Raw genomic sequence first — 21,831 nt, 5'->3', positions numbered from 1 at the left:
CTTGCAGATACTGGGAAGCCACTGAAGAGGAGTAATATGATCAGATCCTTCTGGCTACAGTGAGAACGGGGATACCAGTTAGGAAACTATATTTTAGGGGCTGGTGCCCCCTGTAGTTGTACAATATGGCCATAATCCAAGTGAGAGATAAATTTGTATTTAGAAAGATATCTCTGTTGAGTGTGGATTTGCAAAGGCAAGGACCTGTGGCTGAAAGTTACTGTGTTAGTCCTGGAAATGTGAAGATGAGAGCCAGACCGTGGCAATAGCTGGGGGTAAAATGTATTTAGGAGGTAGAATCAATAACGTTTGGATATGAAAATAAAGGAAAGAGAAGTGTTAAAAATGACCCCAGGTTTCTGACCTGGGCTGCAGGGTGAAAGGTAGTACTATTGGCCGGGCGCGGTGGCTCACACTTGTAATCCCAGCACTTTGGGAGGCCGAGGCGGGCGGATCACGAGGTCAGGAGATCGAGACCACGGTGAAACCCCGTCTCTACTAAAAATACAAAAAATTAGCCGGGCACGGTGGCGGGCGCCTGTAGTCCCAGCTACTCGGAGAGGCTGAGGCAGGAGAATGGCGTGAACCCGGGAGGCGGAGCTTGCAGTGAGCCGAGATTGCGCCACTGCACTCTAGCCTGGGCGACAGAGCGAGACTCTGTCTCAAAAAAAAAAAAAAAAAAAAAAAAAGAAAGGTAGTACTATTAGTTGAAATAGATAATAGAGAGAGAAGAGTAAATTTGGGGAGAACATATTTTGTTTATGTTGAGTTCATGCCTATGAGATATAGGTGGAGGTGCCTAGAGACAATTCTGTAGAAGTCTGAAGTTTAGTAGAGAGGGCAGAGTTGGAGATAAAATTTTAGGTTGTAAGCCTATCACAAATAGTTAAAATGGTGAGAATGAGGGAGATTGCTCAGGGCAGTGGTTCACAAATTTTGAGTTTTTGTGTACAAAAATAAACTTGGAATAAATACCACATGTTCTCACTCATATATGGAAGCTGAAAAAAAATGAGCTCATGGAAGTAGAGAGTAGAATCTAGAATCATGGTCATTAGAGGTTGGGAAGGGTAGTGAGGAGAGGAGAATAGGGAGAGGTAACAGATACAAAGTTACAGCTGTTAGAGAGGAATAAGTTCAGTGCTCTATAGCATTGTAGCGTGAATATTGCTCACAATAATTTAGTGTATATTTTCAAACAGCTAGAAGAGAGGATTTTGAATTTTCACAACACAAAGAAATGATAAATATTCAGCCAGGCGTGTTGGCTCTTGTCTGTAATCCCAGTACTTTGGGAGGCCAGGGCAGGTGGATCACTTGAGTCCAGGAGTTTGAGACCAGCCTGGCCAACATGGTGAAACCCTATCTCTACCAAAAATACAAAAATTAGCCGGGCGTGGTGGCGTGCACCTGTGGTCCCAGTTACTCAGGGGGCTGAGGTGGAAGGATCACTTGAGCCCAGGAAGCAGAGGCTGCAGTGAGCCCTGATTACGTCGCTGCACTCCAACCTGTCTGGCCCTCACAGAAAAAGTTTGCCAACCTCTGACTAGACTATTGTGATGGTTTTCACCAAAGATGCCTATCTATAATCTAAGATAGTAGTAGCATTCAGACTCCTTTCTGATCTGGCTTCCAACATAGCAACACTTGGCTTGTTACAGTTGTTCTTTATTCCAGTTGAACTGCTGTTCACTCTGCCCTGTGTTCATGTTGTTTTTTCCTCCTGGATCTGTTCTGCTTTTCAGTGTGGATAATAATAGCTAATATTATAATGAACTTAACTTTGTGCCAGGCACTGTGCTGGACACAGTGAGCATACCGTCTCATTTAACTCTCACAGCAGTCTTGGAATTGGAATTATGATAACAAATAACAATTAATAATAAAACCTACCTCAGAGGGTTGTTGAGCAAAACATGCAAAATAGCACTATTGTTTGTACCAATCCCTCTTACTCCCAATTCTGTTCCTAGAGACAACTACTTTTTAAAACTTATTCGTTTCTTTTGGTATTTATTTATATTTCTTTTTTTTTTTTTTTTAATTGAGACATCTCACTCCATCGCCCAGGCTGGAGTGCAGTGGTGCAGTCTTGGTTCACTGCAACCTTCACCTCCCAGGTTCAAGCAGTTCTTCTGCCTCTGCCTCCCTAATAGCTGTGACTACAGGCGCAAGCCACCATGCCCGCCTAATTGTATTTTTAGTAGAGACAGGGTTTCATCATGTTGTTGGTCAGGCTGGTCTCAAACTCCTGACCTCAAGTAATCCTCCTGCCTCGGCCTCCCCAAGTGCTGGGATTACAGGCGTAAGCCACTGTGCCCAGCCTTATTTACATTTCTAAATAATATAGGTATGTCCCTATTTCTGTCAGGGGTTCCCCCATTTTATTATTATTATTATTTATTTATTTTGAGATGGAGTCTTGCTCTGTTGCCCAGGCTGGAGTGTAGTGGCATGATCTCAGCTCACTACAACCTCTGCCTCCTGTATTCAAGCAATTCTCGTGCCTCAGCCTCCCCAGTAGCTGGAACTACAGGTGCCCACCACCACGCTTGGCTGATTTTTGTATTTTTAGTAGGTACGGGGTTTCACCATGTTCGCCAGTCTGGTCTCAAACTCCTGACCTCAAGTGATCCGCCCTTCTTGACCTCCCAAAGTGCTGGGATTACAGGCATGAGCCACTGTGCCCGGCCTCCTGTCTTATTACTTTTTATTTATTTTTTGAGACAGGGTCTCACTCTGTCACCCAGGCTGAAGTGCAGTGGCACACAGTCTTGGCTCACTGCAGCCTTGACCTCTCGGGTGATCCTCCCACCTCAACCTCCCATGTGGCTGGGACCACGGGTGCATGCCACCATGCCTGGCTAATTTTTTTGATTCTTTTACAGAGACAAGGTCTCATTATGTTGCCAAGGCTGATCTCAAACTCCTGGGCTAAAGCAATCCTCCACTTTAGCCTCCCAGACTGTTGGGATTACAGGCGTGAGCCACCACACCCAGCCCTTTTCCCCCATTTTAGATACCATTTTTTTACTTTTTAAAGGATGAATATTTAGCTCTATTAACACCGCCATCTCCCACCCACCTACACAAGATGCACATTTTCCCTCCTACTATCCTCCCAATATAGTTATAATGTTCTTTTTGGTTAAATCAGTATTCAGTCGTTGTTAGATGATGTAAATGTTATTTACAACTAAGCTACACCAATTTGTATTTCCTTTGTTTTGCAACTTTTTGTCCCCTAGCTCAGTCCCAGTTATTTTTTTTCTTTGCTTATTTTCTATATAACTAATTCCTCCCTAAGTAAAATACATTCTTCAGGTATTTTATCAGTTTCCTTTTCTTTCTTAGTGTCATCTCCTATCCTCTTGCTTCATAAATGGTATGGTTATTTCCCAGACCTGTTGCATAGGTGTCGTCCTGAGTCTCCCCTTTACATCTCTCCTGTGGATCTCCTGTTCATAACTCCTCCTGAAAAAAAGGGTACATGGGAAGTAAATATTTTGAAATCCTGTACATTTTGAAAATATATATATGTTTATTTCATTCTTTATATTTAATGATAGTTTGGTTGGGAATTGAGTTCTAAGTTGGAAGTCATTTTCCCTCAGAGTTTTGAAGCATTACTCTGTTGTCTCTTCTGGAGTCCAGTGTTGCTACAGAAAGTTAGCGTCATGGTGACTCAAACACCTTTGACCCTGAATTGTATTTTCTCCATATTCCTTGGTGATCTTCTTTGTATCCCTGGTATTCTGAATTTCAGAACATGTTGGTCTCTTCATTCATTTTGCTAGGCACTCAGTGGACCCTTTCCATCTGGCAATTCATGTTCTTCAGTACTGGGAAGATCAATTATTTCTTTGATTTCCTCTTTCTGTATTCTCTGTTCTCCTTTTCTGGAACATATATTTGTGATTTGTGTTTGTAATTTTCTATCTTTCTGCCCATTTTCCCATTTTAAAAATTTTTGTTCTGTCTTCTGTATCTTCAAATTTATCTTATAACTTTTATTTTTTGTTTATACTATCTTTTTTTGATTTCTTCTTTCATAAATGTAATATTTCCTGTCTCCTAAGCCAGTTAGTTACCACATATAGGCTCCAGACAACTAATGACAGTACAAAATAGGCTCTGGTTAGATGTTGAAATGTTTGGTACTGATACTAAGTGCTAGGGGATAAAAGGGTCTACAAAAACCATTATCTGCCAGAAAAACTTGAAACAATTTCATGGAAGGGATAAGATAGGATCTGGACTTGGAATATAGGTAGGTAAGTTTGGATAGGTAAGGAACAGCAGTGTTGAATGGTGGAAAAAGTGTTGGCTTTGGAAGCAGGCCCAACTGAGTCACTGCGAAACCTTGTATTAGTCCAACCTCTCTGTGCCTTAGTTTCCTCATCTTTAATGGGACTAGTAACATCTTTGCTCTAGAGTTGCTGTAAAGAGAGAAGTTGAATATGTAAAGTATCTGGCACATAGTTGGAATTTAATAAATATTATTTATTCTGTAAGTTCCTTGCGGCTGAAAAGTATCTTCTCTAGGCACAATTCCTGGCACAGTGCTTGCTACGTAGTGGGGTCTTACTATAGATAATGAATGAATAAGTGAATGAGTAGATGAGTGAATGAGAAGGGAGAGCATTCTAGACAGTGGGGAGTAATAGAAATAGCAGGAAAGTTGGAAAAGAACTGTTGTGTGGGAAAGGACTTGTAGGACCTTAGCCTGACTCAGAAGGTTTATATATTGACAAATATTAATGGAAATACATCTGGAGAGTTGGGCCAGTATTTTATGGAGGAGTCAGGGCTAAGGAGGGTTGACAAAGGAAGTGTTGGTCCAGTATCAAGGTGTTTCAATTAATGACCAAATCAGGGATAGAGAATGTCTGGCTCAGTTAGACAGACTGGTCTAATTACATTTTTCTTTTTTTTTTTTTTGAGACGGAGTCTCGCTCTGTCGGCCAGGCTGGAGTGCAGTGGCGCAATCTTGGCTCACTGCAAGCTCCGCCTCCCGGGTTCACGCCGTTCTCCTGCCTCAGCCTCTCCAAGTAGCTGGGACTACAGGCGCCCGCCACCACGCCCAGCTAATTTTTTTGTATTTTTAGTAGAGACGGGGTTTCACCGTGGTCTCGATCACCTGACCCCGTGATCCGCCCACCTTGGCCTCCCAAAGTGCTGGGATTACGAGCATGAGCCACCGTGCCCGGCCTTAATTACATTTTTCAACACGAATGTTTGGGCAAGAGATTTAAGTTCTCTGAACTTGTAGGAAAATGACTCCTGCTCTGTCTACACCAGAAGGTGGTAATAATAATAAAGATCCAAATACACCATTAGAAGTATGCGTGTTTTATAAGTTTGTGGCAGTTTCATAGACTCAGGAAGCAGGTACAGAGACAAACCCTGTTTGTTCATGTAGCTATAAAACCAATGTGGCTTTACATTTTTGGAAGCAATAAACTAATAAGCCATATTGGGGTATGCTTCACCAATAAAAGTATTTCTTGTCTTGCCCTTTACCTTAATTTGGCTATATATAGTTTTCCTTTTTAATTATTTTAATGCCTAGACCTGTGCTGTCTAATCCAATAGCTACTGGCGACATTAAATTTAATTAAAATTAAATACAATTTGAAATTCAGTTTCTCAGTCACACTAGCCACAGGGCAAGTGCACAGTAGTTAGTAGCTACCACATTAGACAGCACAGATGTAGAACATTTCCATCATACAGAAAGTTCAGTTGGAGAGCACTGGGTTAGACTATATAGAATTGCAGTATATATGTGTGTGTCTATGTGTATGTGTATATATATATATTTTTAAATATGTATTTGTTTTATCCTTTGACCTTAATTTATAAATCAGATAAGTGAAGCTTGTTTCTTTAAAAACATTAAGCTGTTTTTCACTTAAATGGGCCTCCTACATCAGTGGCTTTCTATTAAGAACAGGTTCTCCAACCTGACTGAAGTTAATGGATTTTCTTAATTAACAAAGTGAAAGGATATCAAAGATTGAGTGATTCAAAGAGCTTCTAGTCTAATTGGAAATGTAACTGATTGTGTTTTGCCAGATGTCATTTCAAGAATGTCTTTTCTTTTAAGATGCTAAAGAAAACCCTTATGGCGAGGATGACAATAAGAGCCCATTCCCCCTGCAGCCCAAAAACAAACGCAGTTATGCCCAGAATGTGACTGTCTGGATCAAACCTAGCGGCCTGCAGGTAACATTACCATTTATGTTGCTTTCCACTGGGGACAGGAGGCATTTGGGTAGGCAGGCAGGCATTTTATTTGATTTTCTTTTCTTTTGATACTTAGTAATTCATTTACTTCTAATGTTTGTCATTATTTCCAAAAGGGATTTGAGATGCCCTACAGTAAAACATGTATATAGCAAAATCATTTTTTACAAAATTTAGAGCAATAAGAATCCTAGAGGAAGGAGGAAGAAGGAAGACAATTGTGCCAGGAACCCAAGGCAAAATAATAACTTTACGTGAGCATTTTGGCTCTGAGCTTCCTGTTAGCAAGGTCAGTTGTTCTCGTCTGAAGAAAGGAAATTTGTCAGTTTGTCTAGAGAGACATATTTTCCTGGCATTGCATTTTAGAGTGAAATTTTTTATATGATGAGGCATTGAATAACATGATGGGTATTGTCTTTAACAACAGTTTTGGAAAATATGTAAAAGTCCTCATAACTGTGTTTCTTCCATCCCTTCAGTAGAACTCAAGCCATAGCATTACATTTCACAAAAACACTTTCATAGGAAGCTATGATAATATGATTATCAAGGAATGATGCTTTCAGGCAAGGTATTCAGGAACATTTCTCCTTTCCTCAGCAAAAAGTCATTTATACCTGTTTTTAAAAATCACTTACTGAAACTTTTTTCTCCTTTGAGCACCTTTATTTACATTTGTTCCTCCAGTAAGTTCAACCTAAACCAAATGAGAAGAGACAGTCAGGCCACTTGGACAACAAAAGTAGTTTCTGTTGACTGCACAGTCTCTGAGCCCCGTTTCCATGGAGACTGAACCATATCCTGCCAAGGCTAACGTGTCAGGGGCCTCTTTGTTGGAAAATCAGGGTCTTCTATTTTCCTGATGTCCCTGACCCCAGTACTTCCTTGTCAGAGGGATATTAGAACCACTTTCACCACCAGTTAAAGCTGAGCTTTTCTTAAATTATTTTTTAAATTTTTTTTGTTTGAATTTTGACTACTATCTTGGGTTTATTTTTCTTATTCTGGTAAAATATATATAAAATGTACCTTCAACCATTTTAAAGTACACAATTCAGTCCCATTTAGTACATTCACAATGTACCATCACCATTCTCTAGTTCCAGAACATTTTAATCACTCCAAAAGGAAACTCTGTGCCCATTAGGAAAGTCACTCCACATTCCTTCTTCCAGGCCCTGGCAACCACTGATTTTCTTTCTGTCTCTGTGGACTTACCTATTCTAGATATTTCATGTAAACAGAATCATACCATTTGTGGCCTTTTATGTTTGACTTCTTATACTTAGCATGATGTTTTCAAGGTTTATTCATGTTGTAGTATGTATCAGTACTTCGTTCCTTTTTATGGCTAATATTCCATATGTCTATATGTATATGTCACATTTTGATTATCCCTCAGTTGATGGACATTAGGGTTACCTTTTGGCTATTGTGGATAATGCTGTTATGAACATTCATGTATAAGTTTTGGTCTGAACATTTGTTTTCAATACTCTTGGGTATATATTTTAATGAGAATGGGATTGCTGGGTCAGACAGCATTCTGTTTAACTTATTGAGGAATTGCCACACTCTCTCACAGCAGCCACACCATTTTACATTCCTGCTAGCAGTGTATAAGTGTTCTAGTTTCTCCACGTTCCTACCAATACTCGTTGTTTTCCTTTTATTATTATTATCATATATCATAGTAGGTGTGAAGTGGTATGTCTGTGTTTTTGCGTTTCCTTAATGACTAGTAATGTGCATCTTTTCCTGTGCTTATTGGCCATTTGTGTATATTATTTGGAGAAGTATATACTCAAGTTCTCTGTCCATTTTTTAATTGGGTTTGTCTTTTTGTTGTTGGGTTTTTTATATATTCTGGTTATTATGATCCTTAGCAGATATATGATTTGCAAATATCTTCTCCCATTTTGTGAGTTATCTTTTCACTCTCTTTATAGTGTCCTTTGATACACAAAAGTTTTTGGTTTTGAAGAAGTCAAATTTTGTTTTTTGCTTTTGTTGTTTGTGCTTTTTGCTGTCTTAACTAAGAGATCATTGCCAAATCCAAAGTCATGAAGATTTACCAGCTATTTTTCTTTTTCTTCTTCTTTTTCTTTTTCTTTTGAGAAACACATCTCACTACATTGCCCAGGCTGGTCTCAAACTTCTGGCCTCAAGCAATCCTCCTGAGTAGCTGGGATTACAGGAGCACACCACTGCACCTCGCCCCTGTTTTTTTCTAAGAGTTTTATAGTTTTAGCTTTTACATGTAAGTCTCTGATCCATTTTGAGTTAATTTTTTGTATATGGTATGATGTAAGGGTCCAACTTTATTCTTTTGCATGTGGATATCCAGTTGTCTCAGCACCAAATGTTGAAAAGACTATTTTTTCCCCATTGAATGGTCTTTGCAAAAAAGTCTCTGGCAATAGATTAGTGGGTACATTTTTATGAGGCAAGTTCGTTTCTGTCGGGGGATTTATTTTACGATCAAGCCTTTTGAAGGAGGGAGTGCTTTACTAATGTTGAACTGACATTAACTCAGAAGGGATCCTCATCTTGACATTGTAGCTGTCTTCTCATTTTCATTTCTTTAAACATTTAGATCCCTTATTTTATATTATTTCCCTTTTTTACCACAGAATTCTAATGTTGGATTTTTTTTTTACCCTTAATAGACAGATGTACAGAAGATTTTAAGAAATGCAAGGAAACTACCTGAAAAAACACAGACATTCTATAAGGTGAGACAGACAGAAGAGGATGTGCCCAAAATATATGGTTCACAATAGTAAAACTGTGAGATGGCAGTGTGAATATGGGCAGGGATTAGAGATGTATGACTTGGGCTTCAGTTTTTTCAAATAAACTCAGTAAAAGTGATAGGTCTGTTCCTTCCCTAAAATCCAAGAATTGGAAGAATTTAAATGGCCTAATTCTGTACAGGCGGAAGGTTTTTCTGTGTTGGGGCTGCTGTGAATGAATGACTGATGGAAGCAGCTGAGAGGACCTGTGGGTCATAGCCCTGAACTCTCCTCATCACTCCTATATGGGTATCCAGGCCAACCCCAGGCAACCAATGTATGTGGCTTCCTGGATGGGGAATTGCCCAGAACATTCTTTTTTTTTTTTGAGACAGAGTCGCACTCTGTTGCCCAGGCTGGAGCACCGTGATGTAATCTTGGGTCACTGCAACCTCTGCCTTACGGGTTCAAGTGATTCTCCTGCCTCAGCCTCCTGAGTAGCTAGTACTACAGGCACGTGCCACCATGCCCAGCTAATTTTTTTTGTTTGTTTTTGAGACAGTCTCACTCTGTCAGCCAGGCTGGAGTGCAGTAGCACGATCTCAGCTCACTGCAACCTCCGCCTCCCGGGCTCAAACAATTCTCCTGCCTCAGCCTCCCAAGCAGCTGGGATTACAGGTGTGTGCCACCATGTCCGGCTAATTTTTGTATTTTTAGTAGAGACGGGGTTTCACCATGTTGGCCAGGCTAGTCTTGAACTCCTGACCACAGGTAATCCGCCGACCTCAGCCTCCCAAAGTGCTGGGATTACAGGCGTGAGCCACCGTTCCCGGCCTAATTTTTGTATTTTTAGTAGAGATGGGGTTTCGCTATGTTGGCCAGGCTGGTCTCAAACTCCTGACCTCAGGTGATCCCCCCGCCTCGGCCTCCCAAAGTGCTGGGATTTCAAGTGTGAGCCACCGCACCTGGCCACCCCAGAACATTCTTACTGCACCAGAGACTCTGCTTCTAGGAATGATATCTAACATTACACATTTATGAATTGCAGAGGAGATGGCCTTGCAGAATCATATGTAGCTAATCCAGAACCATTGGTGAAGAAAATGTTAAGTTACAGGGGGTGGGGTAGAGTGGGGAACATCTAGGTTTGCTCCTTGATTCTCCCCTATTGTTCTGGTGTTTGGCTGGAATTAAGTGCAGCATAAAGTATGTCATTTGTGTCTTAGCTTTCTAATTCTAAAATACACAGCCAGCCTCAGGCTAGCATCTTAACCGGAGAAGATACATGCTACTTTGTCTGGGTGTTATCTCATTACCTTTATGTCACTGTTGTCTTCAAACCTAATTATGTAGTAAGCTGGTGAAATAAAACAGCTTTAATCAGAGTTCAACTGGAGAGCTTCTCAGCCAGCCAGGCCCCTCCCTAACTGAAGACCATAATCCACACAGTCCATCTCCCTGCAGAGCTTCCTACAGTCATCAGCTATTTACTCATGATGACACACTTGTTTGGCCTACTTCTTAACTTTCCACTTTTTTTAACAGATGATAGTAGAAAGATGGTCAGAGAGCCCATTTCTGTTTTCTGGTTTTATATAATTCTACATATTAGAGCTCAAAAAGGCCTAGGGAAAGTGCTTCAGCCTCTGCAGTGGATAAGGAAGGGGTTATTCTCCTCATTTTATAAATGAGGCCTTTGAGACCCAGAGAGGCTATACAACTTGCCCAGACCACTCCACTAAGGGGTTGTTGGGGCACTTCATATTTCTCTGCTTCTATCACTAACCAGCCTTTCTTTTTGTTGGTCTTTCCACTCTGACTCCTCCAGGGCCTCCTCTGAGCCTGTTTATTGTCTTAGCCTGAGGCCCCACCACAGTGGCATCAGAGGGTTAAGAGCCTTTTCAGATTAAAGGCAAGTCTTTTCCATACCTAAATAACAGGGGAAAAGTACTCCTCCTTAAAGTTAGGAGTAATGAAATGATGGATGCAAAGTGCTGACTTACCACATGTGGCATAAATGCTCATTAACTGTGATGATGACATTGTTTCATTCAGCTCACTGTCTTCCTTAGCCAGCTTCTCGTCACCTGCAGAGGAACCACTTCCCAGTAAAACCATCACATTCTTGTTACTGGCATCCCTAAATAAACATTTGTTCTCATATAAAATTGCTCCCTAAAGAACTTATTCTAAGCTGAGCACTTAGAAAGTATGTGTTGAGAACACATTTCAGGAGCATTGGTGATTTTCTGTCTTGTTTCAGGAGCTGAACCGTTTGCGAAAGGCCGCTCTAGCCTTTGGTTTCCTGGACCTGCTGAAAGGGGTGGCTGACATGCTGGAAAGGGAATGCACACTGCTGCCTGACACAGCCCACCCTGATGCTGCATTCCAGCTGACCCATGCTGCCCAACAGCTCAAGCTGGCCAGTACCGGCACCTCTGAGTACGCCGCTTATGACCAGAACATCACACCTTTGCACACGGACTTCTCTGGGAGCAGCACTGAAAGAATTTGAAACTGACTTTTGGAGCTTTCCTTCTTTTTTCATTTCAACTGAAAATGATTTAGGTAAAAACCTTTCCAGTATGTTCACCTCTAGAATAGCCACCCAAAGACCTTCCTGAGGCTGCCTCAGAAGCACCACTTGCTGTTTTGAATGACTCTACTAGTATGAGAAGGATGTGAAGGTGGTTGGCTGGTTGGGCTTTAACTTCCTGGGATTCATAATTTTTAAGCTTGGAAGATAGCTGCTGTTCCCATGATGGGCACATTTCCTGAGAAGCTTGAATGACTGATGAGCATAGAACACCCCTGCCTTCCTCAAGAAACCTGACCGGCAAGGGCTCTCTGACTTCCTGAAAGCTTCGCCTCTTCTCTCGTTTATATCTCAACTGTAAGGGCATTTTCAAGCTTCTGTTCATGGAATGAGCAACTCAGACTTTCTGGAGCTTGCTGACACTAAGTGCTGAAACACCACCACTAAGTTTCAGAACTTTCCTTAGAACTTGGGCAAAATGTGGTAACTCTTAGGTGCTTTTGGTATCTCTTGAGATTCTAACTTTTAAAGAGCAACCATTAATGTGTAAAATGAGTCCTATTTCTTCAAGGTTTTTTTTTTTTTTTTTTTTTTTTTTTTGAGACAGAGTCTCGCTGTTGCCCAGGTTGGAGTGCAGTGGCATGATCTCAGCTCACTGCAGGCTCTGCCTCCCGGGGTTCACGCCATTCTCCTGCCTCAGCCTCCCAAGTAGCTGGGACTACAGGCGCCCGCCACCACGCCTGGCTAATTTTTTGCATTTTTAGTGGAGACGGGGTTTCACCATGTTAGCTAGGGTGGTCTCGATCTCCTGACCTCGTGATCCGCCCGCCTCAGCCTCCCAAAGTGCTGGGATTACAGGCGTGAGCCACCGCGCCCGGCTTCAAGGTTTTTTTTAAATGAAAATAAAATATTTGATTTTCTAGAAAATGGTTTCACTATGAAACTAAGGGTCCTTTGCTTTTGGTCTGTCTTACCACTTTAATATAATTTCAACAACTTTCTAAGTGGTATAGATTCATAAATCATGAGGTTTCCTTATTTCTGACACTGATTAGGCCTCATTGCCTAAGCAAGGTTCTGGCTAGATAATCCTGACAGATCACCGATTCCAAAGTTAATTATGGTTCCAATTTATCAGCTAGCTTTATGACTTTGGGCAACTTCTCAAGGCTTTGTCTGCATCATCAGTGTTTTTCATTTGCACCACCTTCCATGTAACTCTCAGGCTTCAACCAGAGCAACTGTTTTTGGTTTAACATGCTGAACTGCTACATAATATTTTGCCTGAACAAAGGACTTTATCACTAACAGAAAACTATTAGACTAAATTATCTTTAAGCACAGTCATTAGAATTTTGATTGTAAATGTTTTAATAGAAATACACAATCTTTCACTTTCTCAGACAGCAATAAAGGGGTTTGTAACAATCACTAAGAATACAGAATTTTGCCATGAGGATGCAGCATAATCTACTGCAAAGCTGATCTGCCCAATTACACGTAGTCAGCTGCAAGAGTATCAGAAATCAATACAAACAAGTATTGACAGGTGTTACAGACATGCAAAATATCCTTCAGTGCAATGAATTTTTAAGAAATCAGCTAGCCTATATTAATCAGATGTTTTAGGTCAAACCAAGTTTCCATCTTGGGCTCAGTGAAATAGTATTAACTCATTGAGTCTCCTTTCCCCCAGGAATGTTGGGAATGGCAGAACAGAAAGAGCTATCACTCCTTAAATTATTTTATGCAAGTGTTACTCCAACACTTATTTTACTTGGTTTACTTGGAATGTATAAGAGGAAACTGATGTTTTTTACAATGGCCAACTGTATGTCTAAATTTTCAGTTCTCCTTTTTGTGTTTCCTGCCAGAAATCCTTGTTAAAGGATCAGCAGGTGTTCACCCCAAAGTTCTTGCTTTTTTCAGTGTCCTACTGCAGACAGGTTTAAAAAGCCAACTGAACAGCAGCAGAATGAAGTATTTTTGAGGTCTATTCAAAAATGTACAGTCCCACCACTCACTAGAACAAGTACACAAGTAAATGGACTCAGCCAGTGCAGGAGATGGAAGGCTGCCATTTTTTGTTTGTGCACAGCCTGACAGACAGTTTGGAGGTGTGTTTGGCCTACTCTAATGTTTCTAGTTTGTCAAAGGCTGGACACTATGTTACTGCCAGTTTGATCTACATACTATGTTCCCTTTGGATCCCTGCTACCGTTTGGACCTCGTGTGTGTGTGTGTGGTGTGTGTGTCTCTGTGTGTGTGTGTGTGTGTGTGTGTGGTTTGGTTTGGTTTGAGACAGGGTCTTGCACTGTCACCCCGGCTGCAGTGCAGTGGCACAATCTCGGCTCACTGCAGCTTTGAACTCCTGAGCTTGGGATCCTACCATCTCAGCTTCTTGAGTAGCTGGGACAACAGGTGTGTGCCACCACACCCAGCTAATTTTTTTATTTTTTGTAGACAGGGGTCTCACTATGTTGCCCAGGCTGGTCTTGAACTCCTGGCTTCAAGCGATGCTCCCACCTAGGTGTCCCAAAGTGCTGGGATTACAGGTGTGAGCCACATTCCTGGCTGAGTTTGGAACTTGTAATCTCATTGTTTTCTAAATAATGTTTCATTTTTCTTCAGTGTTGAAAATAGTTGATTTACTTAAGAATGGCATGATCATGATGTTCCAAGATTCTGATTAGTTTCTTTCAAAGCATTCTGTGCCTCTTCAGTGCCCACACTGCTGAGCACTATAATAGATGTTGTTAGGCCAAAAGATATCAGATGTAAAACATGTTCTTTAGCCCCACTCTTAGAAATGTTTTATCAATGACTCAGTCTACTTGATTTTCAAAAAGTCAATGCCATCCCACTAAACAAGTAACCCCTTAGGTACAGAATAATTAATTCCTGCCTGAGTCACTTTAACAGCCTTCTATAGAGTGACATAGTCTTGCTTTTTTTCACAAGCAATGGCTGAAAAGAACAAATCTCAACTGTAAGAACTGTCAGTACATTGTAGGGATAAAGCACTTTTTGAAAAAAATATCTCTGGCATGTATTAGACAGACTGAACATGAGATAGGGTTGGGGTGAGCTGAGCCTTTTGGTGTCATTAACTGAATACACAAGAATGAACCTCTCATCAGATATCAGGAATCCATGTCATGCAAGTACTACAATAAGGTAACAGTAAATTCAGGAATGTTACTGGGGAAAAGAAAGATAGCCTCACTGAGAATTTAATCATTTAACATTAAAAAAACTTTTACATCGGTACAAGAAGGTAAAACTGTAAGAATCAGATTAGGCTCAAACTGGCAAGCCATCTAAATCTTTCTTTTTAGTGGATCTTTTTCTTTTTCTGTCCATAGCGCCGTCTGCGCTGTTTATAAAGGTGACGAAAATTTATGTATAAACCTGAAAAAGAAAAGAGGCCAATTAGAAATTAGAATCTTTGTCTATTTATAACCAGAAGCTCTTGTGGCAGGGACAGTATCTAGCTGTCTGTCATAGCCCACAGCAAAAAGCTTATTGTAGCGGCTCAGGAAGGAATACAACTTAGAACAAATTAACAACACAATAGACACAAAGCAATTTTTCCCCAGTGGGTTTATTTATTTATTTTTTGCGACAGGGTCTCATTCTGTCGCCCAGGCTGGAGTGCAGTGGCACGATCTCAGCTCACTGCAACCCCCACCTCCCGGGTTCAAGCAATCCTCCTGCCTCAGCCTCCTGAGTAGCTGGGATTACAGGCATCCAATACCATGCCTGGCTAATTTTTTGTATTTTTAGTAGAGGTGGGGTTTCACCATGTTGGTCAGGCTAGTCTCAAACTCCTGACCTCAAATGATCTGCCCAGCTTGGCCTCCCAAAGTACTGGGATTACAGGCGTAAGCCACCACACCCAGCCTCCCAGTGGGTTTAAAACATTTTTTTCCCTTATAAAATTTTCAAACACGCAAAAGATTAAATCATTGTACAGTGAACACCTAGACTTACTGCTTTTTACTATATTGGCTGTATCACATCCCTATTCATCTATCCCTCCAGCCATCTCATTTTTTATGCACTTCAATGTTAAGTTGCAAATATCAATACACCTCACTCCCCCAATTCTTCAGGTAGGTATAGTTCAATATTCTTTCTTTCTTTTACAGTAAAATGTACATACAATGAAATGCACAAATCTAAAGTGCAGAAACAACCTAATTTTTAATTCAAGGCTACTCAAGAACATGGCCAGGCGTGGTGGCTCACGACCGTAATCTCAGCACTTCGGGAGGCCAAGGTGGGTGCATCACCTGAGGTCAGGAGTTCGAGACCAGCCTGGCGAACATTGTGACACCCCATCTCTACTAAAAATACAAAAATCAGCCAGGCATGGTGGCAGGTGCCTGTAATCCCAGCTACTCCGGAGGCTGAGGCAAGAGAATTGCTTCAACCAGGGAGGCGGAAGTTGCAGTGAGCCAAGATCGTGCCACTGCACTCCAACCTGGGCGACAGAGCAAGACTCTATCTCAAAAAAAAAACAAAACTAAAAAGTCCTTTGACCTATATACAAATGTTAACTGGCTGTTTACACTGCTTCCAAATTATAAATGTGAATTTAGGATTTATTTCATTCTAAAGAATAAGAAAAGAGCAACTACATATTCACTATAAGCAAACTAGATATGAACATAAAATCTTGCAAATTACAGTGTACAACAATATAAACAACACAAAGAAAGATACTAAGGCAATGTGCTTTAAAATATTTCTACCCCCTACCCTGTTTACTAAAATATTTTAAATGTCTTTCCAATATTTATTCCTCTTTATCTTATGCCCATTTCATGGGGCATAGTTATACTGAATTTATACAGTAATAAAGGTAAAGAGCTGTCTTTAATGAATAAATTTTCTGAACTGAGGGTTCCTCTCTTCAAGGGCAAAACATTTAAATATTTTTGGTTGGCAATATTTCTGAAATGGATTATACCCTTTGCTGAAACAGAAAAAAAGAAATAAATTTTAACCTTTTGCAAATGACGTGGGCCTACAATGTATACTATTTAACTGTACATCTGCCATGCACTGACACACTAAGGGGCTCCTAATACTATGGTATAAGTCTCTCCTCCCCCAACACTAAATGACCAAGACCACTGGGCTTTCTGGCTTCCTGGGCTTACCTTACGTGGTCTTCCTCTCACTGTTTGGGGTAGCAAGCCATGACAATGATCCCAACAACCTCTACCTCCTGTTATTTCATACCTTTGTGTAGTCCCCTCCCATGTTATACTGGGTTGGTCTGTGTGATGATTTGTCACGTCTGAGATTAGGCACTGTGGCTTCTGGCTCTTTCTCTCTAACCAATTACTCTGGGGGAAGACATGCCATGAGTAGCCATATGGAGACGGGCTATAGCAAGAAACTGAAGCTTCCTGTCAACAGCCACAAGAGTGAGCTTGGAGCAGATCCTCCAGCCCCAGTCAAGTCTACAGAAACTGCAGCCCCAGCTGACAGCCTAACTGAAACCTCATGAGACCCTGAGCCAGTACCACCCAGCCAGGCTGCTTCCTGACCTTCAGAAACTATGTGAGATAGTAACTGTTTATTGTTTTCAGCTGCTAAGTTTTGGGGTCATTTGTTACACAGCAATAGAGAACTAATATACTATTGTTGCATCCTTCTGTGGCTAGGAGACTGGACAGTTATATTTATTTAGGGCCACCTTAAGTCTTTTGTGAAATAAAGCAAAGAGAAATATATAAATTAACACTAAAATGTATCAGAACTTTAAAGAGTCCTTAGGAGCTTGTCTTATCCTTAAACATGTGAAGTTCTATGTATGATAATCAGTGTTTTCTCCTCTCAAATATATTTAATGACAAAATTCCTATCATTCTGTTTTTATGTTCTTAGTTGTCATATTAAAATTAATAAGTATTAAGCAGTCTGCTCTTAAAAGGAAAAAATTAATCGTTTTTCTCAAATTGTATTTAACCTACATATAAGAATGTATGTATTTTCACATCTATGTATAGAGTATAGATACTATGGGTAGAATCATGTATAGTTGCATTTAGAAATTACCAAATATTGATTACTAATAATTTTTTTTTTTCTTTTGAGACAGAGTCTCGCTCTGTCACACAGGCTGGAGTGCAGTGGCACAATCTCGGTTCATTGTAACCTCTGCCTCCTGGGTTCAAGCGATTCTCCTGCCTCAGCCTCCCAAGTAGCCGGAATTACAGGCATGTGCCACCATGCCCAGCCAATTTTTGTATCTTTAGTAGAGACGGGGTTTCGCCATGTTGGCCAGGTTGGTCTCGAACTTCTGACCTCAAGTGATCTGCCCACCTCAGCCTCCCAAATTGCTGGGATTACAGGCATGAACCACCATACCTGGCCTCTAATAAAAATTTAACAACAACAAAAAAAAATCCTTATAGTTAGGAAACCTTTTAAATTTGTCATATTTGTAATAATTTAGGTTTCTTTCTTTTTCCCTTCTGTTAGTTCTTAGTTTATAAAGGCAGGAATTTGTGATTTTATATAAACATAAATTAATAAGTCAGCAAGTTTTTCATGAGGAGCAGGGGACTTTCCTATTGTGAGGTGGAAGGCTTTATGACAACCCTTGGCTGCTCAGAAGCCTTTATTCCCTTCTTCCTTCCTTGCTGCTGGTTGTCTTATCACCTCTATAAACTCTGGATGAGGAATGTGCTACTGACATTAGTAAAAGTGGGAGCTTCTTAGTCTATTTTAAAAGAGCTCCTTACTTTTTTTTATTTTTTTTTTATTTTTTTTTTTATTTATTTTTTTTTTTTGAGACAAAGTCCCGCTCTGTCACCCGGGATGGAGTGCAATGGTGCAATCTCAGCTCACTGCAACCTCTGCCTCCTTGGTTCAAGTGATTCTCCTGCCTCAGCCTCCTGAGTAGCTGGGATTACAGGCACCCGCCACCACACCCAGCTAATTTTTGTATTTTTAGTAGAGACGGGGTTTCACCATGTTGGTCAGGCTGGTCTCGAACTCCTGACCTCGTGATCTGCCCGCCTCAGCCTCCCAAAGTGCTGGGATTACAAGCGTGAGCCACCATGCCTGTCCCCTTACATTGTTTTAAACAAGAAATATGGTATATTCCCAATCGCCAAAGAGCACTTAAAGAACATAATTTAACCACAGGAGATTTAGAAAAGAAATATTTCCTTACCATAGCATATTCCCCTAGTGGGTTTGTTTTTGCAAAGCAATCATTCTCTAATTCTATCCCAAAAGAATTCTCATATGGACTTTTACATTTCTGAATGATTTAATTCTACTCTCTAAGAAGTGACAAGAAAAAGTCTGTATTAAAGAATCAATACTTACCTAAAAATATCATTATAAGATAAATCTGAAGAAAAAAGGAAAATCTAACTTTGATTTTCACTGGATATGGCAATGTGAAACTGAATCGTCCGGTCTCATTGAATATTGGAATGGACTGAATCACTGAGACAGCTGAAAACAGAAACAAGAACTTGTTAGAAGCAAATGAAACAGTCACATCTAATGACAGGAACTTCCAGCCCTAGTACTCTAAAGTTTCAGTTCTGGGTGTGCTGGAAAGGCTTCCTCCTCTTTGTACAGAAAGCTCATGCCTCTCCTTTTTTCCCCCTAGTTTTCTAAGAGATCAGCCTCCAACCTGTCAACAGAGAGACAGATGAGGAAGTCATGGCAGTGGGCTTCTTCTATTCTATAAAATGGAGAGGAAAATTCCTAGCTGACTTACGTACGAGATGTTTGTCAGAATAAAACAGTCATCAGTAAGAACCCCCTTTGGAATACTAAAAGCATCATACAAATGGGAAGCATGCAAGACATAACCACCTGGCTTTCCAATGTTACAAAATGAGCTACCTTTCTGGAACAGTCTGGGTACCAGGAGTATTATGGAAGGAAGCCCATGGAAAGAAATCCCTGAAAAGTCCAACATTTCCATTTATTGGACTAAGGCCGGGGAAGAAAGGACTGGTCTCTCAGCCTCTGGGTACCCCCTGGAGCTAAGCTATGAAAGCTAAGAGTCCCTGAGAGTACCTTCCGCCAAACATCCCAGTGGATATAAGGGAATCCACAGAGTGTAACGAAGCCATGTGAGCACCTTCCAATCCATGTCAATGCACGTCAGCATGTAGAAAGAGTACCTATTGAAAATAAATGATTCCAATGTGAAAAGCCACTTCAGGTTCTGAATGCAACCTTAGAATATCATTTAAATAGAAGAATTATATTTCTCAGCCACACATGGCTTCTTCAGAACAGAATTATAACACTGGCTATCAACCCATAAACTCCTGTCACACTGCGCCCTAAATTTTCAAAGGATCTGAACGCTCTTTAATGGCAGACTAAGTTTAGGTCTCAAAGGAACCCTCTTTATTCAGTATACAGACTGGATACTCAAGATGTTTTTTGGCTTTATTCCTAGTGCTGATCTACATTCCCAGTGGGTAAGGATATTAGATACTTTATTTCTGGATAAGTGAGTTGTTACCAAAATTAAAGTATACAGAAGACCTCTAATCTAGAATCAGACATACGCTATTTTAAAAGACATCCCTTGAGAAAATAAATGTTCCTTCTCAAACAGTAAACATTGCATTAAGGACCCATAATCTGATCCTTTTATAGCTCATAAGTGTGATAATTGGATTTTCACTCTCCTGTGTGAGATGTGCTTCCCTCAAACCTTGTTACATCAGCACATTACCTGTCTGATTTGAAAAACATAGGACGTATAATCTGTTTTACCTTTGTATTAAGGCTATTAGAGGGTACACTTGGTGCCATGGGATACAGACCATGGTTAAGACACAATTTAAGGCTGCTATGGCCTGTTCTCTCTCCCTCAACTAGCAACTTTGTCAAAATACCACCAAATCTGGAGCTGAGGAGTTCATTTGCAAAATCCTTGCTCCAGCTGACTGAAAGGGAAGAAATATGGCGTGTGTATGGTCTGGTAAAGAAGAATACATCTAGTTTAACTAGATCCATTTCTTAAAAGATATTTATTCTACTAACAACCAAGAACAGGAAAATTGGGTTAGAGGCCATTTCAAACTTCAATAATCTTGTGGTATGATTCATTTCTATCATCCCTTGTAGAAATTTAGTCTTAAACTAGTTCTATCCAACCTGGATTGCTCCTTCAACCTCATGTTTCTTCAGCCCTTTCAAGAATTTTTCCATGTGGATGGGTCCTCTGTTTCCAAGACTGCAAGATCCTGAAGTCATGGTAAGATGAGTCTTCCCTTTTTCTGGTTCTCCTCTTCTGCTCCCTAGTATCCAGTCTAGTATTATGATCCAATGACGGCTTTAAAAAAATCTGCCTCAACTTTGCAGAGCACATAGGTGCAACCAGAATTCTCCACATATGTAATCTTAGTCCCAAACCAAATGAGACTCCGGCTAAGATAACAACTCCCTTAAGAACAGAGCTGCTGCAAACAGGGAGAAGCATTCAGACACCATCCTGGCATTTCTACCCACCTGAAAATTTCAACTGCACTCCACAAATAAAACACAAAGAAAACCACAGCTTTGTTCTGCATTTCTTCCATGGTGCCAAAGATGATAAACAAAATAAAATTTCTTCCAAGAAGCTATTAGAAAGACCCAAAAAGAGAGAAAAAATTAATAAAATACATGTAAAGTTATAGAAATGTGTTATCTGAAATCTAACCCCACTAAATGCAAGGCAAATAGAAAAGATTGAGCTCGACCAGTTTAATCCTGCTCCAGTTCTGGAACAAGTAAAGTGCCCAAACCAGTCTTTGTGACTAGACAGGTACAGTATTTTGTGTGTGTAACTACATCATAAATCATTTCTTTAAAATACACACACATGTTCAAACACAGTCTAAAGAATACTGCCAAATAAACATTTGAGTTTACATAACCCAAGTTAAGAAATAGAGCACTACAAACGTGGGACCCCCTATAAGTAACTACTATCATGTGTTAATCATTCTATGGCTTTTCTTTTTTTCGAGACAGGGTCTCGCTCCGTCACCCAGGCTGGAGTGCAGTGGCGCAATCATGGCTCACTGCAGCCTTCAACTTCTGGGCCCAAGCAATCCTCCCACTTCAGCCTCTCAAGTAGCTGGGATCACAGATGTGTGTACTACCACACTGGCTAATTTAATTTTTTTGTAGAGACGGGGTCTCACTGTGTTGGCCAGGCTTGCTCAAACTCTTGGGCTCAAGTGATCCTATTGCCTTAGCCTCCCAGAGTGCTGGGATTATAGGCATGAGCCACTGTGCCTGGCCCATGGCTTTTCTTTATGG

The 21,831-nt window shown here is 40.6% G+C and overlaps 2 protein-coding genes and 1 non-coding gene across 6 annotated transcripts in view; 2 read left to right on the top strand and 1 right to left on the bottom strand.

Moving 5' to 3' along the window:
- The window catches only part of INTS14 (integrator complex subunit 14), a 33,884-nt gene extending 21,437 nt beyond the window's left edge, over positions 1-12,447 (top strand). For 2 of the 4 annotated variants that reach the window (XM_030814585.1, XM_030814584.1), the window contains exons 10-12: positions 6,110-6,228; positions 8,919-8,984; positions 11,248-11,880. In XM_030814585.1, the coding sequence (XP_030670445.1) occupies positions 6,110-6,228; positions 8,919-8,984; positions 11,248-11,499 (437 nt within the window). In that variant the 3' untranslated portion in view covers positions 11,500-11,880. Of the gene's footprint in view, positions 1-6,109; positions 6,229-8,918; positions 8,985-11,247; positions 12,092-12,405 lie in introns of those variants that run through there. The other 2 variants (XR_004030545.1, XM_030814586.1) reach the window with 2 other exon arrangements.
- Positions 12,448-12,871: 424 nt separating this feature from the next.
- HACD3 (3-hydroxyacyl-CoA dehydratase 3) overlaps positions 12,872-21,831 on the bottom strand; it is a 49,585-nt gene continuing 40,625 nt past the window's right edge. Inside the window, exons 8-11 of the mRNA XM_003267106.3 lie at positions 21,034-21,146; positions 19,582-19,688; positions 18,874-19,005; positions 12,872-14,931 (exon numbers count right to left, since the gene is read on the bottom strand). Coding sequence (XP_003267154.1) covers positions 14,855-14,931; positions 18,874-19,005; positions 19,582-19,688; positions 21,034-21,146 — 429 coding nt within the window. The 3' untranslated portion in view covers positions 12,872-14,854. The remainder of the gene's footprint in view (positions 14,932-18,873; positions 19,006-19,581; positions 19,689-21,033; positions 21,147-21,831) is intronic.
- On the top strand, positions 20,164-20,264 carry LOC115835779. Its single transcript, XR_004030798.1, has one exon. It is a non-coding gene; the product is annotated as a small nucleolar RNA U13 (small nucleolar RNA).

This window comes from Nomascus leucogenys, chromosome 6 (genome assembly GCF_006542625.1).
Source record: "Nomascus leucogenys isolate Asia chromosome 6, Asia_NLE_v1, whole genome shotgun sequence".
Lineage (NCBI taxonomy): Eukaryota > Metazoa > Chordata > Mammalia > Primates > Hylobatidae > Nomascus > Nomascus leucogenys.
The sequence above is the reverse complement of the archived record's forward strand: the minus strand, read 5'-3'. Positions and strand labels throughout refer to the sequence as shown.